Raw genomic sequence first — 15,779 nt, forward strand, 5'->3', positions numbered from 1 at the left:
AGAGTAAAAAGTCAGGAGACATTTAGAAATTTTTTGCTTAGAATTTTTTTGCCAGGTTTCCTGTGGTTTATAAAGGAGTGTGTGAAGGAGTAAGTATGAGAATAAGATTGTTTTTGAATGGTTTCATCATGGTTCTCTCACTGTACTGTAATGTTCAGTCTGCTGGGAAGCAAAACAAACAAATAAGTGTAAAAACTGGAGATGAGTGAAACCTGTTGGTGCTGGTGTACAGGCTGTTCTGAGTGGCATTGCCTGGTGTGGTGGTGGCAGCTGCTGTGGTGTCGTACTCGGGCAAGACAGGCTCAGAGCCGAACTGTAACGCTCCGAACTGCAGGTTGAGTCCGGGGATGTCTGCTGAACCTGGCATCTCCACTGCTAAAGCAGGGATCTGTTCAACATCACACACCAGCACTTAAGGATTACAACAGGCCATGTGAAATAACGTTACTATGGGTCAAAATGCAGTCCTGTGGATGAAACAGACTTCTGCTTTATAGAAGGTTTATACTTTGTAATTGTATACCACTCTCAACAATTACCTCAACAGCCTAGTGCAAGTCTACCTTTCTCACCAATCGAGATTCTTTTTTTTTTTTTTTTGCTTTTCTTTTATTTTTAGTCCGTTATAACCAAAACCATTACGGTTTATCATGAAACTGCACCCAGGAAGAGAATTATCTACCAGCTGAAATAAAAAACTGAAAGTATTACACATTAATGAGCTGGATTGTGTTTTAAAAATCTTTTCGAGTTAAAAGGCGATCTGGAGCTGCCCATTACCATGGCAACATGCAAATAAGCTTTAGGTTTGTCGGGAACCAGTAGACAAACTTGCCTTGGTGCTGATGGAGGTTCTCTTCTTTTGATGTTTAAGCTTATGCTGCTGTAGAGGCAGAGGACTGGAGGCCTGAGGCTCAGAAGGGCCCAAAGGGATCTGCGGCTGGCCTATTGAAGGCTTCAGAGCCGAGACGGTTTGGGCCAGAGTGGTGGAAGGGGGTGGCTGGGAAGCGGCAGTGGCGGGGGTAGGAACTTTCTCCTGCAAGAAGACGTCCATTATGGAGGACGTGGCAGAGGAGGTGGGCTGGTACGGCTGCCGTTTGGTGAAGGGACTGTGTCCTGCTGTGTCTGTCTGAGACTTCATGTCTAAATCAAACAGAAGACCAAGAGTCACACAGATGGTTATTAAAAGGAGACAAAAATCTTTACAGCCTAAAAAAATCCACCAGAAGTGAACTTCATTGAAACATCATCAGGCTGAGTCACACAACACATTTCCATGGTTATATTAGTATCACTAAAGTTTTGGTATAAAGCAGGTGGGATTTACTGGACACAGTAACGGCACTGCATGGAACATACCATATCATGCACACTAATATCTACATTCACACCAGCAACAGATAATTAATCATCAGCAGACCTCTGAAAAGGAAGCTGTCCTACCATACTGTGCCAGGGGAGCAGGACTGGACTCCCAGCTAGAGGGGCCTGTGCTGGACGGGCCACTCTGGGAATGCTGCGCTGCAAGCTGGGCCAGAGCTTGCGCTGTCTTGAACTGCTCCAGGAACTGGGAGCCACTGGTGGAGTTTCCACTGCTGCCCTTAGAGTCTCCCACTTCACCGAAACCCTTACCGAGCATGCTCACCTAGAGTTTAAAATACATGAGTCCAGATTTTTCTGGTATATAAGCAACAAACCTGCCTGTAGACACTAACGCATGCTGTTTATTATTTTTATGACTTTTCCAGCATTTAGTAGACATCTTTATCCAGAGAGACTTTAGCATACGAATGTGTTTATGACCGAGCAGTTAATCAAGTCAGAGGCTAAGAGCATGATGAAGAATGTAGAACGCAAACCATTCAGTTCTTAAAAAAAATAAGGAAATAATTTTTTAGCAGCCTCTCACCATGTTGTGCTGATTATACGTGGTGTTGGAGGAGGGCTGAGAGAGTGAGAGAGATTGCTTGGAGTTGCTAAAAACCAGAGACTGGGATAGAGATGGGGGCTGAGGGGCATCTAGTGGAGCAGACTCCGTCTCAGAAGAGGAGGTGGGTGGAGTTTTCCCCAAGAGCACTGCTAAATCAATCCTGTGTCGGACACACACAGACAGACAGACGCACGCAGGCAGACAGACAGAAAGACAGACCGATGCACGCAGGCACAGACAGACAGAGACCGACGCACGCAGGCACAGACAGACAGAGACCGACGCACGCAGGCACAGACCGACGCACAAAGGCACAGACAGACCGACCAACGCACACAGGCACAGACAGACAGACAGACAGACGCAGGCACCGACAGACAGACAGACGCATGTAGGCACAGACACACACGCAGGCACAGACAGACATATGTACGCACGCAGGCACAGACATACGCATGCAGGCACAGACAGACAGAGATACGCACGCAGGCACAGAGACAGACAGAGAAGCACGCACGCAGGCACAGAGACAGACGCACACATGCAGGCACAGACAGACAGACAGACATACGCACGCAAGCACAGACAGACAGACAGACAGACATACGCACGCAAGCACAGACAGACAGACAGACATACGCAGGAACAGACAGACAGACATATGCACGCAGGCACAGAGACAGATAGACATACGCACGCAGGCACAGACAGACAGACATACGCACGCAGGCACAGACAGACAAGTAATAATTATGAGCTGCATTCTTAAAATTTCCACAAATAAAGGCCAAAAAAGTATTCCTGTACGTTTACTTTCTATTCTGTACATTTTTTTAATCTCCTAAAGCTACAGTCTAACCCATGATTTAATTAAACTCTACTAACTGGCCTTATTGAATAGGACATGGACTTAATACTGTAATTCTCTCTGAAACTGTTTCTACAGGACTGTAACAGCTGGACTCGAGTCAATTCTGTTGTGATCGAAACAAAAGCACTTGTCTTTATTAGAAGTGCACCATGATGTATTACACCATAATGTTCAACAACACCACCACTGACCAACAGGTTCATCTAAGAAGCTCACAGGCAGCTGAAACAGCAGCTCAAACTATTCAGTGATTTACTTAGTTACTTAATTCTCTCTAAAGAATTTATATATTAATGAAAATAAAAAAAAGACAAACTGCATAACTGTTAAACATTTTACCAAATTAAACACATTTGATCAGCTGCAGATTTATTCATTCAATCTGTTTGATATGAAATGACAGTTTATACACACAAATACATGATCTGAAATCTAAGAAAAGTGTATTGTGACAATTTATCATCATATCAATTATTACTATAACATCATATCGCTCATCGTTAATCCGATCACTCTGCTGAACCTTTAAAACCCGCCTGGATAAATAGAAACATCTGGATTAGATGAAATTTCAGTTTATTTGAGTAATAACTGCAGACATGTTTGGGTCTAATTCACTGGAACTAAACAAACGGACTTTTCTGAAGTGATAGTTTGAATCTTTGGTCACGTGAAGTGTTGGCAAAAAGGAAAGGATGCTACAGTAGCTTGTTTTTCAGTCATAGCATACCTCTGTCCGGCTGTTATGGTAACGTTCTCCTGAGGCATGGGCATGGACACCACGCTGGAGGCAGTGAAGATCTTCGTCTCTGATAACTGAACACACATGAAGAAAGAAGTGTCATTGGGTTTCTTCACTTCACAATGAAATAAAGTCTGACCTTCATGAGCATTTCTTACATCCTCAGTCCAGTCCTCAGTGCCCCACTCTTCTGTAGGAGTTCTCCATGCACCTGTGTAAAATAAGCAGCGTTACTGATCCACAGGACAGGACATACAGAAAGTCTGATTGTTACACGACTGAGAAAATGAATAAAAGATGGCAACCATACGCACCAGGAGTAGAGTCAAATTTCCGTGCGTAATTTGTTCCTTCTCCTCCAGCAAATTCGAGTCCTACCAAAAAAAAAAAAAAAAAAAAAAAGTCGACACCACAATCACAAACAAATCGCACACACATACATGGTGTAGGCCAGGGGTGGCCAACCAGTCAAAGAGCAAGAGCCAAATTTTTTACTGTGTTACCGCAAAGAGCCACATCATACACATGGGCACACATGAACATCGCCTTTTTTCCCTGCCATTTTGAGAGCGAACTTGACACAAATTGTTTACTCAAATGATCTTGCTCCTACTGGGAAACTTTGAGGCATTTTCATCCCACTCACATTCGCATTTGTCGAAAATACCGCATTGAACTCAAGCGATGCGAACACACATATTAAAAAGAAACAAATACAAACTTCGGTATGAACGTAAGAGCCGCATGAAACCGGGCAAAGAGCCGCATGTGGCTCGGGAGCCACGGGTTGGCCACCCCTGGTGTAGGCACTTGTACACCTGTGGGAGGTCTGAGCACTGGCATGTCCCAACAAAGAGTGCTCGGAAAGAATAGTAACTTGAGCTTGTGGGGTATATAATAAAAGTGATGGTAAAGTAAGGGAAACACACTGGCACCATCTTCATGTTCCAAGCTGCCCGTGTTACTCCAAGTGCTTCCCATGGCATAACTGTCCTCTGTCTGTGCTGGCTCAGCGTAGTCTGCTGGGTTAAACGTACTGCAACAAGACAAAGAAACGTCTATAGAAAAAAACACTAAAGTTACAGAGAGTTCAGAGAATACTGGAGGATGCAGTGAGGGACAACTACCCCTGACATGCATTACAGAAGTTACACTACTTTGTTGGAACATCTAGAAACAGCTCATTAGTAGCTTTTAAGCACCAAAGGCCACTGAATTAATTAATTTAGCCATGATTGGAGCTCAATTTCTGCTACAAAGCTCATTGTGGGTAGAGATAAAAAATCTTCCATAATGAGCAGGAGACATGAAGTGACTTACCCCATACCCTGAGCTGAGAACCTTCCACCTCTCCTACCAGCACCACCTAAAGGAATCAGACACGTCAGTAAGACGCCGGGTGATGTTTATGACCGAGTGCGCAGTCTGTACTGAATTTGGTTAATGTGAGAATTCATCTCCATCTAAAAGCAGCGATGCAGCGGCACTTTAATTCTCTCTCCTCATTTGTACACCTCATCTTAAATGGCATGTTGTGATACATCTACATCATATGTAAGAACAGTGATTATCATTTTGTTTACGGTCACGATTAGACAAGTGTCTGATGTACAACAGCTACCTCTCCCTCTGCCTCGTCCTCGGCGGCCACGCTCCATCCCTCTGCCCGCTACTCCACTCACTTTGGTGCCGTCCAAGCCGTTCTCCTGACCACGAACTAGAAAGAGAGAGAGAAAATGATGAGAGAATTAATGAAGGATCGTCCATAATTTAGCTGAGAGAAAAAATTCCAAATGAAACAAGAATCAGCATTCATACATAGCGCCAGTGTTTAATTACAGCACACAGAAAAATGACAAACTACTGCACAAAAACACAACACATCCTTCAGATCAAAAATTACTACAGAGTGGAAAGAGCCTTGAGGGAAGGAAAGACCAGCTGTGGAGATGGAGGGGAGAGAGAGAGAGAGAGAGAGAGAGAGAGAGAGAGAGAGAGAGAGAGAGAGAGAGAGAGAGAGAGAGAGAGAGTGAAGGAAGGAGGGGGATAGAAGTAAAAGTCTTGTCAGGAATGACAGGTGTCAGTCCAGATAGAAATAAATTAATCTGACTGACAGTTGTGTAATCCCAGATTAAGAGCACTGAAACCAGGTTTAGGTTTTACATTCAGCACATTAATCACGATACATTAAGACATCTTTGTGTCACGTGTGCACCACGGTTTTGCTGAGGTTTCTCCAGCAGAGCACCAACAGTGGATGGCGTTTCATCCACCAGTTAAACATTTTCAAATCTTAAACAAACTGAAAAACCAGCAACAATTAAAAAATTGATTCCTCCTTAAACATCAGACATTTTTGTGCAGAGTGTGTAAAACTGAAGTGTGGGAATACTGGGACACGATTTTAATCCATTCGTTTTAGTGTGTGGTGAAGACCTACGTGGCGGTACACGAGAAGATTAGATTCAGAGAAAGATAATGAACTCTGAAGCCACAAAGCAGGTTAATATTTCAACCTGAGTAACTTGTGTTCTTTTCAGGATGAATTTTAAACATCGTTCTCAAAAAGTATCGTCCAAGTAGCTTTGTTAGTTAGTTAGTTGCTATAATTTACTGCCATGTCAGCTACTGAGGCTATATTCATGGCAAGAACGGTTAATAAGAACTAAAATAACCTAAAATCACAGAGAAATAAATATAGACAAATATAGACAACTTAAATGAATTTTTTTACATTAACATATGACAGGAACTCTAAAACTTTTTCTGATGAAACCTTGTAAAGTAGCTCTTTAAAGGAATTGGCCTCATAAAATAACCTTCTGTGGTCATTATGCGCAGGACAATCCAACAGAATGTGTTTGACAGTAAGGGGAATGCTGCAGTACATGCACTGAATGGGGTCTTCTCCTTTCCGCAGGTATTCATGTGTCAGCCTTGTATGTCCGATTCTACATCTGGTTAAGATCACCTGATCGAATCTTTATTTCATAGGTCCAAGCAGCTTTGTGAACTTTGAGGTTCTGTTACAGCATGACATCACACTTTACGTTATGTTAAGTTTGTCTGGAGACGCGTGTCCACTCACACTCTCGTCCACGGCTGGTCCCGCGCCCCCTCCTCGGAGCTCCTCCTCTACGACGTGCTACATCTCGCTCTCCTCCTCTCTCTCGATTTTCCTTCATTTCTTCTACTCCGTCCATCTGTGCGATTTCCTTCTGGCCTGACACGCTCTTCTTCTTCCCCACCATTTCCCATGAATCCTGTGAGCAGAAGAGAAACCTTTAAACCTTGATCAGATAAACGTGGCCCTTTGAAAATGTAAGTCTGTGAATAAGTGTTCGGTCTTGGGATCATTTATCAAAATATTTTAACCTACTTTATCCATCTTTCAAAAAACAGACAGATCTAGGTTGAATGTGGGAGAATTACGTTGCTCTGGGACTCAAACACTGAGTCGAGCATCCGGAAGCAGCACCAATGTTAGTCTGGCGCACATTCTGTCCCCTTCATCGCTATATACGGAGCATATGGAGGGATTTCCTGTGTGCTCTTTATACACAATACCTCTATTGTAATAAACAAATTTTTATTACAGGCTACAATTAAAAATGAAACCCTAACTGAAACACTAACTTACCCACCACTCATTCACTCTCAGCCATGGCTTAGATAACACAAGCAAGCTTTTAAACGACTTCATAATTAACACCCACAGAATTACAGCTGTGCAAATAATTATGGGAAGTGTGATGTCACTTGAGTGTGTGTGTGGAGTCACCGTACACATGTATAAAAAAAATAACTCTGGACGTGTGTGTATTTATTTGTATGTGTACAGAGTTCTGCAGGCTGGAGGCAGGGGCCACTCACGATGTCAGGGCTGCCCTCCAGCAGCACGTTGATGGCTCTGTTCACATCTCCATTGCAGTCGTGTAGCGCTATCATAGACTCATCTTGGTCCTTCCCAGTGATGTCAACTAGCTGAACACGAGAGGAAAAACAGAGATAAACAGCTTACAGTAAACTGGAGATGTACACACAAGCAACACAACTATACAACAGTGTAGACATTAAGGAGCTTCTACAAGGCTTGAACTGTCTTTAGAGAACCATAAGGTTCGATTGGCTCTCATGATCTCCTAAGCTGTTGATGTGAATGTTGGAGCTTTACGTTGCTCTGTGATTCAGACCGACACAAAGAGCATCTGGTCACAGCTCCACAGCTGATGTCTCTGTCTCTCTCTCTCTCTCGCACGCGCGCGCACGCACACACACACACACACACACACACACACACGCATACACACCCCTTCATCACTACACAGGAATCAGATGATCAGGGGGTTTCCCATGTGCTGGATGTATAAGTAAAGTTCAGCACCGAGCACAGAAACTCGTACCTGACCGAGCACAGCCTTGTGGAAGTGTTTGTTTGTTTGTTTTTTAATTTCACTGGATGTTTGCTGACTGTGTTAAAAAGACCACAGAGAGAATACATCCTTCAGATACACAGATGTACAGAAGGTACGTGTCGGTGAGGAGCCTGATAAAGCAGAGACACAAAATAATAATAAAAATTCTATAAATATGCACTGATGACTGCCAGTGGAGCAGGATTACAGATTAACATCAGACCAGTTCCTTCAGAGAGACTTTATACAGTTAATACAGGAGGTGTGTGTGCGTGTGTGGTTAGTGTTAGGAGCTGAGATTAGTGTGATGTTACAGTGTGATGGTATTCAGGGTGCTCCTGACCTGCTTGACCTTTTCCTCAAAGTCAGCATCGTTGTGGTCCGAGATCATCTGCGCGAGTCGGATCTGCTCAGCTGTGGCCTGGGAAAGAAACACAGACTAGAATCAATTGTCAGTTTGTGTACTGCTCAAACAAAATGTCAGCAATGTTTGTCTGCCTGGGTGTTTCTCTCTCCGTCTCTCTGCCTGCCTGTGTCTCTTTCTCGGTCTGCCTGTGCGTGTCTCCCTCTCTCTCTTTGTATGCCTGTGCGTCTCCCTCTCTCTCCCCCCGTCTGCCTGTGCGTCTCCCTCTCTCTCCCCCCGTCTGCCTGTGCGTCTCTCTCTCTCTCCCCCCGGAGAGACGGAGAGAGAGAGGCGCGCGCGCGCAGGCAGACGGAGAGAGAGAGGCGCGCGCGCGCAGGCAGACGGAGAGAGAGAGGCGCGCGCGCGCAGGCAGACGGAGAGAGAGAGGCGCGCGCGCGCAGGCAGACGGAGAGAGAGAGGCGCGCGCGCAGGCAGACGGAGAGAGAGAGGCGCGCGCGCGCAGGCAGACAGAGAGAGAGGCGCGCGCACAGGCAGACGGGGGGAGAGAGAGAGACGCACAGGCAGACGGGGGGAGAGAGAGGGAGACGCACAGGCATACAAAGAGAGAGAGGGAGACACGCACAGGCAGAGAGAGAGGCGCGCGCAGGCAGACGGAGAGAGAGAGGCGCGCGCGCGCAGGCAGACGGAGAGAGAGAGGGGCGCGCGCGCAGGCAGACGGAGAGAGAGAGGCGCGCGCGCGCAGGCAGACGGAGAGAGAGAGGCGCGCGCGCGCGCAGGCAGACGGAGAGAGACGCGCGCGCCTCTCTCTCCGTCTGCCTGCGCGCGCGCGCGCCTCTCTCTCTCTCCGTCTGCCTGCGCGCGCGCACGCCCCTCTCTCTCTCTCCGTCTGCCTGCGCGCGCGCGCGCGCCTCTCTCTCTCTCCGTCTGCCTGCGCGCGCGCGCCTCTCTCTCTCTCCGTCTGCCTGCGCGCGCGCGCCTCTCTCTCTCTCCGTCTGCCTGCGCGCGCGCGCCTCTCTCTCTCTCCTTCTGCCTGCGCGCGCGCGCCTCTCTCTCTCTCCGTCTGCCTGCGCGCGCGCCTCTCTCTCTCCGTCTGTCTGTCTGCCTGGCGCGCACGTGTCTCTCTCTCTCTCCGTCTGCCTGCGCGCGCGCCTCTCTCTCTCCGTCTGTCTGTCTGCCTGGCGCGCACGTGTCTCTCTCTCTCTCTCTGTCCGTCTGTCTGTCTGCATTGTCTTTCTGTACTCGCAGTGCCACAACAGGGTGCAGCCACAACAGGGTGCAGGTAACCACAGACTGAGGCATTCCTGTGCGTAAAGAACCTCTGAGACTCTCCGACTGTACAGATTTGAGCATGTTCTCCACACAGGTCATGTGAATAACGTGATGAAGAATGCACTAGCTGAAGGTTAATACAGAGCTCAGGATTTGGGGCTTTTCTGAATGTGTGTGAAAGAGACGAGCATGTAATCGCAGCCCTCATTCTCTTCGTGGTGTAGCACGTTTGTGAGTGAGAGTCACATGGCAGTGAGCTGTGGACGTCATGAGGGACATAATTCTCTGCACAGGGACATGCTGTGGGTTTTTGTGCTGTGGGTTTATTCTATATAAATTCTTTATTTGGTTAATTTATGATTAAATTCTAGTCATCTCATCACTGTGTGCTGCTGTTATTGATCTGTCAGAGCCATGTTTCCACACTGGGTTTCCATTCATCAGAAGTTTAGTAACAATGATATGTTCAAGGGATAAATGATACAAAGCAGGAGTGTGACCTGGAATGTCCACACACTGCTGCCTGACCAGTCTCCATCTTCTCATCCGTAAGCTGAATGCAGTTAGTGAGATAAATCTGTCCTTTCTGAGAAGTTTCCTGTAAAGGACATGACCTACATATCTAGCATTAATGAGCTTGAACCTTATGTTGAGTTAGCAAACCTGCTTCAATGGAAAGTCAGTGGTGTCAAGACCGAGCTCCCTGGACCGGGTACGGCTCCTGCCTGACTGTCAGCACAACCACACCGCCTCCTGTTAATTTGGTACATTTCACTTCAGTTTCTACATACAGTTAAATTCAGGTATGATGTTAAAAACAAGAGTGCTCTCTGTTTGGTTGTTTTAATTAGACGTCCAGCTAAAATTGCAGAGCACAGCACCAAAAGCGCATCGCTTTCGCACCCTTTATACAGAACAAGAAAGAAGTTTGGTTCTTGTGTCGCTTCCTCTTTGGCTTGTTTTCTCGCCGAATGCAACTAAATAAATTAAAGGAAAAAGTGCAGCACATGTGGAGTGTGTGGAAACACACACACCTAAAATTTAGTAACTGAAAAACGTACACACACCTTTACTCAAGACTCCCGAGGTCACAGTGCTAGCACTAAACACCAGATAATTATAAAAATAACGACTGCACATCTGCTCAGTTTTATTTCCTCTTTCTGCTCAAATCTCCAGAACGTGTTCATCAGGCTCGAACTTCAGATGAGATGAAGAAAGCACCGAGCTCAGACAACAACAAAGAGGAAAACACCAACGGAGATGTATTTATCGTCTTGGAGCACTGTGACAGATTTAACAAGTCTGTGTGCTGATTAATCTAAAACAGCACATGTTTATTCAGTAGAAAACTCGGCTGTTGTGCTCAATGTGATGCTGTGAGCCGCCATGTTGAACTCAAGTCAAACCCAGCACACGATTTGCTTACATAAAGCTCACACTTCAACAGAAATGGTAATCAAAAGGGCAAAAGGAAAGTGACAAGCTACGAGTGAGCTAGCATTCATTTCTCCTGGAAATGTGTTTAACTCTTTCAATCATCTGTGGTGGACAGAATGGTGTTTATAATGAGATCATACAATTAACACAACAGCCGAGTTTTCTACTGAATAAACAGGTGCTGTTTAGATTAATCAGCACAGTTAAATCTGTAACACTGTTCCCACCATTATGTAATAATTTGTAATAACCTTACATTTAATTGTTACCACCTCCATCCTAGTACATCTCATTCAGCATGCACAACTCTACATACTATTTATTTTTACATTTTTTACATGTGTATTCTCATCTTGTTGTCTCTGTGTACTAGAAGAGTATGACAAATTCCTCAAATAAAGCTCTGATTGATACACAGGACGTTTCTCTGTCGTCAAGGGATGTTTTTACATTGTGAATGTTTTTAATGAGACCTCAGCATATTTATATTTATATTATATTTGGTTAAAGATTATCCGTCATGACATACTAATCCTGGAGTGACTCTGAAAACCTCGTAAGGATGTCCTGGAGGAGCTGAAATTTCTGAAGAATGAAGGTGTGCAGTGCAGAAGCTCAAGATCAAAACAGATTTATAAACTTGATGGAGTGAGAATCTCACAGTCTTCTCTTCTGTGTCAGTTATTTAATCCATGAAGACAAACAGTGTGTGTGCTCAGTTTCCTATTGCTGAGTTTTCAAACCCTCTGAAGTTGACCTCAGACCTACTGAATGCTCGGATATATGCACCGGTCTTCTGGAGTTTCCGGATTATGAAATACTTTAGATTTAGATTTAAGACGCAGCTCATGACAATCATGATGACGGTAGAGTTTTAAAGAGAGACGGAGCTCAACATGAGATTAACATTACTGTGCATGAAACCAGTCAACATTTGACTGTCATCTGGACATCTGAAGTATTGAGGGATGTTCTAGGTCTGACATGGGGTCTAGAGATGGTCAAACCCGATTCCTCTGCATCATGCCAGACTGTGGCATGAAGTATTTGCGCATAAGGTGACGCTTCCTGCTCGCCCAGGCACAAACAAATCATGAGACGTTACAGAAACAGTACAGTAAATCAGGTGGTCAAGACTTTGCATAAAGTTTATAATGTTGAAAACGTCTGGAAATCTCCATCTCCAGTTTATATCAAACCCTATCAAACACTGCGAACAGAGTCTGAGATTCACACAACACCGGTCAATCATCACTTGATGGAATTCTCTCTGAAATGACTTGAGATTAGTCTCATGAGGAGATGGAACAGGTTTTCTCCAGATGATGCTTGAGCATAAAGTGAACTGACTTTAGACACGAAATGTGTGCGTGTTGTTCTTCCTCACCTGAGGCCTCTGCTTGTGCTGTGACTGGCTCTGTGTCTGTGTCTGCTCCCAGGTAGCCCGGTTCCGGTTGCCTCCTACCGATGTCATCATTTACAGTATATACAAATAAGAGTATTTACAAAGGAATAAACACCTAGGAAGAAACAAAGAGGTTCTGAATTAGTTGGACAAAATGGTCTAAATGACATTTCACAACACAATATATTTTGTCATTTATAGAGGAACACGTTAAGTCAAAATAAAACGCACTTCCGGCTACATATCTGCTTTACATCATTTTATGTACACAAACAAGTCCAGTCTACAGCAAACCTCCCAGCTGCTTGAGCCCCATGTGGCTATACAGAGTAAAACGGCTCCCTCACACTAGGCAGGGCACCACAGGTCCAGGCCCGGGGCACTACGGGACACCACAGGTCCAGGCCCGGGGCACTACGGGACACCACAGGTCCAGGCCCGGGGCACTACGGGACACCACAGGTCCAGGCCCGGGGCACTACGGGACACCACAGGTCCAGGCCCGGGGCACTACGGGACACCACAGGTCCAGGCCCGGGGCACTACGGGACACCACAGGTCCAGGCCCGGGGCACTACGGGACACCACAGGTCCAGGCCCGGGGCACTACGGGACACCACAGGTCCAGGCCCGGGGCACTACGGGACACCACAGGTCCAGGCCCGGGGCACTACGGGACACCACAGGTCCAGGCCCGGGGCACTACGGGACACCACAGGTCCAGGCCCGGGGCACTACGGGACACCACAGGTCCAGGCCCGGGGCACTACGGGACACCACAGGTCCAGGCCCGGGGCACTACGGGACACCACAGGTCCAGGCCCGGGGCACTACGGGACACCACAGGTCCAGGCCCGGGGCACTACGGGACACCACAGGTCCAGGCCCGGGGCACTACGGGACACCACAGGTCCAGGCCCGGGGCACTACGGGACACCACAGGTCCAGGTCCGGGGCACTACGGGACACCACAGGTCCAGGTCCGGGGCACTACACGTTCACGACTCACACACAGTTGTATCCCTCGCACTCTGGTTAAACGGCACGAAGAGGCCAAAAGATGGACGCCGTGATTCATTAAAACAACGAGTCTTTATTTACAACACGCACAATACAAATGTTGAACAGAACCCAAGACAAGCTGTGGCCTTTATCGCAGTGATAAAGGAGCTAACACTCCTATAGGATTATATTATACCGACACAAATAACGGGAATAAACGCTGATATACAAGACAAACCCGGATTAAACCGCTTTTCTCCACTTCACCAGGAGACACCTGACTGTCTACTGATAAACTTCTGAGATGTTTAATGCAGCTTACTAGTCTTCTTACAGCCATTATATCCCTACAGCTAAGTGTGTTAACTCGGCTCATATCCCTCACCTGGTGTGCTGCACTTTTTTTTTTAAACCCGACTTCAGAGGAAGACCCGTGGCCCACAAACCATCGCCACGCTCAGGTTAAACAGCGAGCGAATTGCATTACAGCATTATTCATGATTATCTGCTTCCCTCTCGCCAGACACACTGACACTTACATTAGCTTCCTGTATCATCAACACCTCTAAAGTTGTGCTGCTAACCCGAGATCACTAAACCCTTAATAACAATATTATTAGGATCATTATTGTCCTGATTTATACACAAATCCGTTCTTTTGTACTCAAAGATTTCAGCGTATTATGCAATACTTAAATCCTCCGAAACGAGCAGGTAGCATGAGAAGCTAAGCTAAGCTACCTTAAGCAGCAGGGGGCTTTAACCCTAATGGCCGACCGGCACATTTTGAGATACTGTTGCTATCAGAGACAAGAACTTCCTTCATCAGCCCAATAATACGAATCTCAGCTAAGTTTGTACAGCAAAACAGGGGCAATGTTGTCGAAATGCGTATACGGTCAAAATCCGCTGGACTCGTATTAGCCTTTAGCTGCTTTTGCAGGAACGACACAGCGCCGTCACGGTGACTGAAGCACGTTTACTGCTTCGCCTATAAAACTCAAGGCCGAGGCTGCGCTCAGGCCCGAAGGCCCGAATCACGATAATAAACAACAGGCGATGTACTGACCAGAAACCCGACTGTATCTGCAGATTTTTAACGCTGACCGAGGAAGAGGCCACTCCTGTGTTGACCTCTTAATCAACCCAAAAATGAACTCCAGAATTTGTCTAAATCCGAAGACGAACCGACTCGCGCAGACAATGAAGTGAATTTGTACCTGTTTCTGTTCACACACTGACAGCGCCACAGCTCGCTCAGTCACGTGACTCGGGCCAGGCGATGCGTCTTCAACACAAGAGACCCTCGACCACGTGACTGAAACGTCTGTCTTTATACATTATAAATCACTTTATACGTCATACAGTTAAAGATTGTGCTACAGAACTAGTGAGGAGGATCAATGTGAACACACTAAAGACTTGAGATAACAGCCCTGCAGTTCATATGAACGGCTGAGAATTTACTCTAATCACTTTTTTTGACACACACACATACACACAAGTACACACAGACACACATACTCACACAGACACATACACACAAATACACACAGACACACAAAGACACAAATACACACAGACACACACATACTCACACAGACATATACACACAGACACATATTTACAGAGAGAGAGAGAGAGAGAGAGAGAGAGAGAGAGAGAGAGAGAGAGAGAGAGAGAGAGAGAAATTACACCTCTGAGTGTAACTATCTTTTTTTATCCTGAATTAAAGAATAAAGAATCAATTTAAACCATTTTAAAATGCTGAAGCTGTGTTAAATCTTACAGCTGTCTCACAGTCAGCACTTTATCCTTCATCATGGTATCAGTGGATCCAGAGCCTGTCCTGGGGAGCTAGAGCTAATACACACTGAATGAGACACAGACACAGAGCAGTTTCTCTTAGCCAGTCTGCCTACTGGCATGTTTATTGAGATGAGAAGAAACCTCAGAGAACCTTCATGAATCCAGGGCAACTGTCTGTTTGGAACTACACACATTCCCCCTGAGTCTGTGTGTGTCCTCTGGCTTCTCCAGTTTTCTCCAACATCATAAAGCATGCTGCTAGGTGTGAATGAATGTGTATGTGTGGATGGCATCTGCATCCCCTGCAACACTGACCAGTATAAATCAGTGAATGAATAAATAGGCAATTCACATAATTATTTGATATATGCTTGATAAATTTCTTACAGCATTAGTCTGGATATGTCTCTACCATATTGATATACAGAGTCAACATACTCTTGTTAAACAGACAGATTTTTGTGATGTAAAAATCCATAATTAAACCAAGATCACATCTGAACATTTTCCTCCTTTGTTGTGAATGTACAGA

General features: G+C 45.8%; 1 protein-coding gene across 8 annotated transcripts in view; it reads right to left on the reverse strand.

Annotated features, from left to right (window-relative positions):
- The window catches only part of ubap2l (ubiquitin associated protein 2-like), a 28,899-nt gene extending 14,110 nt beyond the window's left edge, over positions 1-14,789 (reverse strand). For 5 of the 8 annotated variants that reach the window (XM_047816786.1, XM_047816789.1, XM_047816787.1 and 2 more), the window contains exons 1-15: positions 14,508-14,652; positions 12,419-12,551; positions 8,302-8,379; positions 7,417-7,527; positions 6,632-6,806; positions 5,165-5,260; positions 4,864-4,909; positions 4,473-4,579; positions 3,858-3,917; positions 3,702-3,754; positions 3,532-3,617; positions 1,910-2,090; positions 1,444-1,645; positions 836-1,143; positions 213-388 (exon numbers count right to left, since the gene is read on the reverse strand). In XM_047816786.1, coding sequence (XP_047672742.1) covers positions 213-388; positions 836-1,143; positions 1,444-1,645; positions 1,910-2,090; positions 3,532-3,617; positions 3,702-3,754; positions 3,858-3,917; positions 4,473-4,579; positions 4,864-4,909; positions 5,165-5,260; positions 6,632-6,806; positions 7,417-7,527; positions 8,302-8,379; positions 12,419-12,508 — 1,769 coding nt within the window. In that variant the 5' untranslated portion in view covers positions 12,509-12,551; positions 14,508-14,652. The other 3 variants (XM_027154924.2, XM_047816788.1, XM_047816791.1) reach the window with 3 other exon arrangements.
- Between the last annotated feature and the right edge of the window lie 990 nt (positions 14,790-15,779).

Source organism: Tachysurus fulvidraco, chromosome 7 (assembly GCF_022655615.1).
Source record: "Tachysurus fulvidraco isolate hzauxx_2018 chromosome 7, HZAU_PFXX_2.0, whole genome shotgun sequence".
In the NCBI taxonomy this organism is placed as follows: Eukaryota; Metazoa; Chordata; class Actinopteri; order Siluriformes; family Bagridae; genus Tachysurus; species Tachysurus fulvidraco.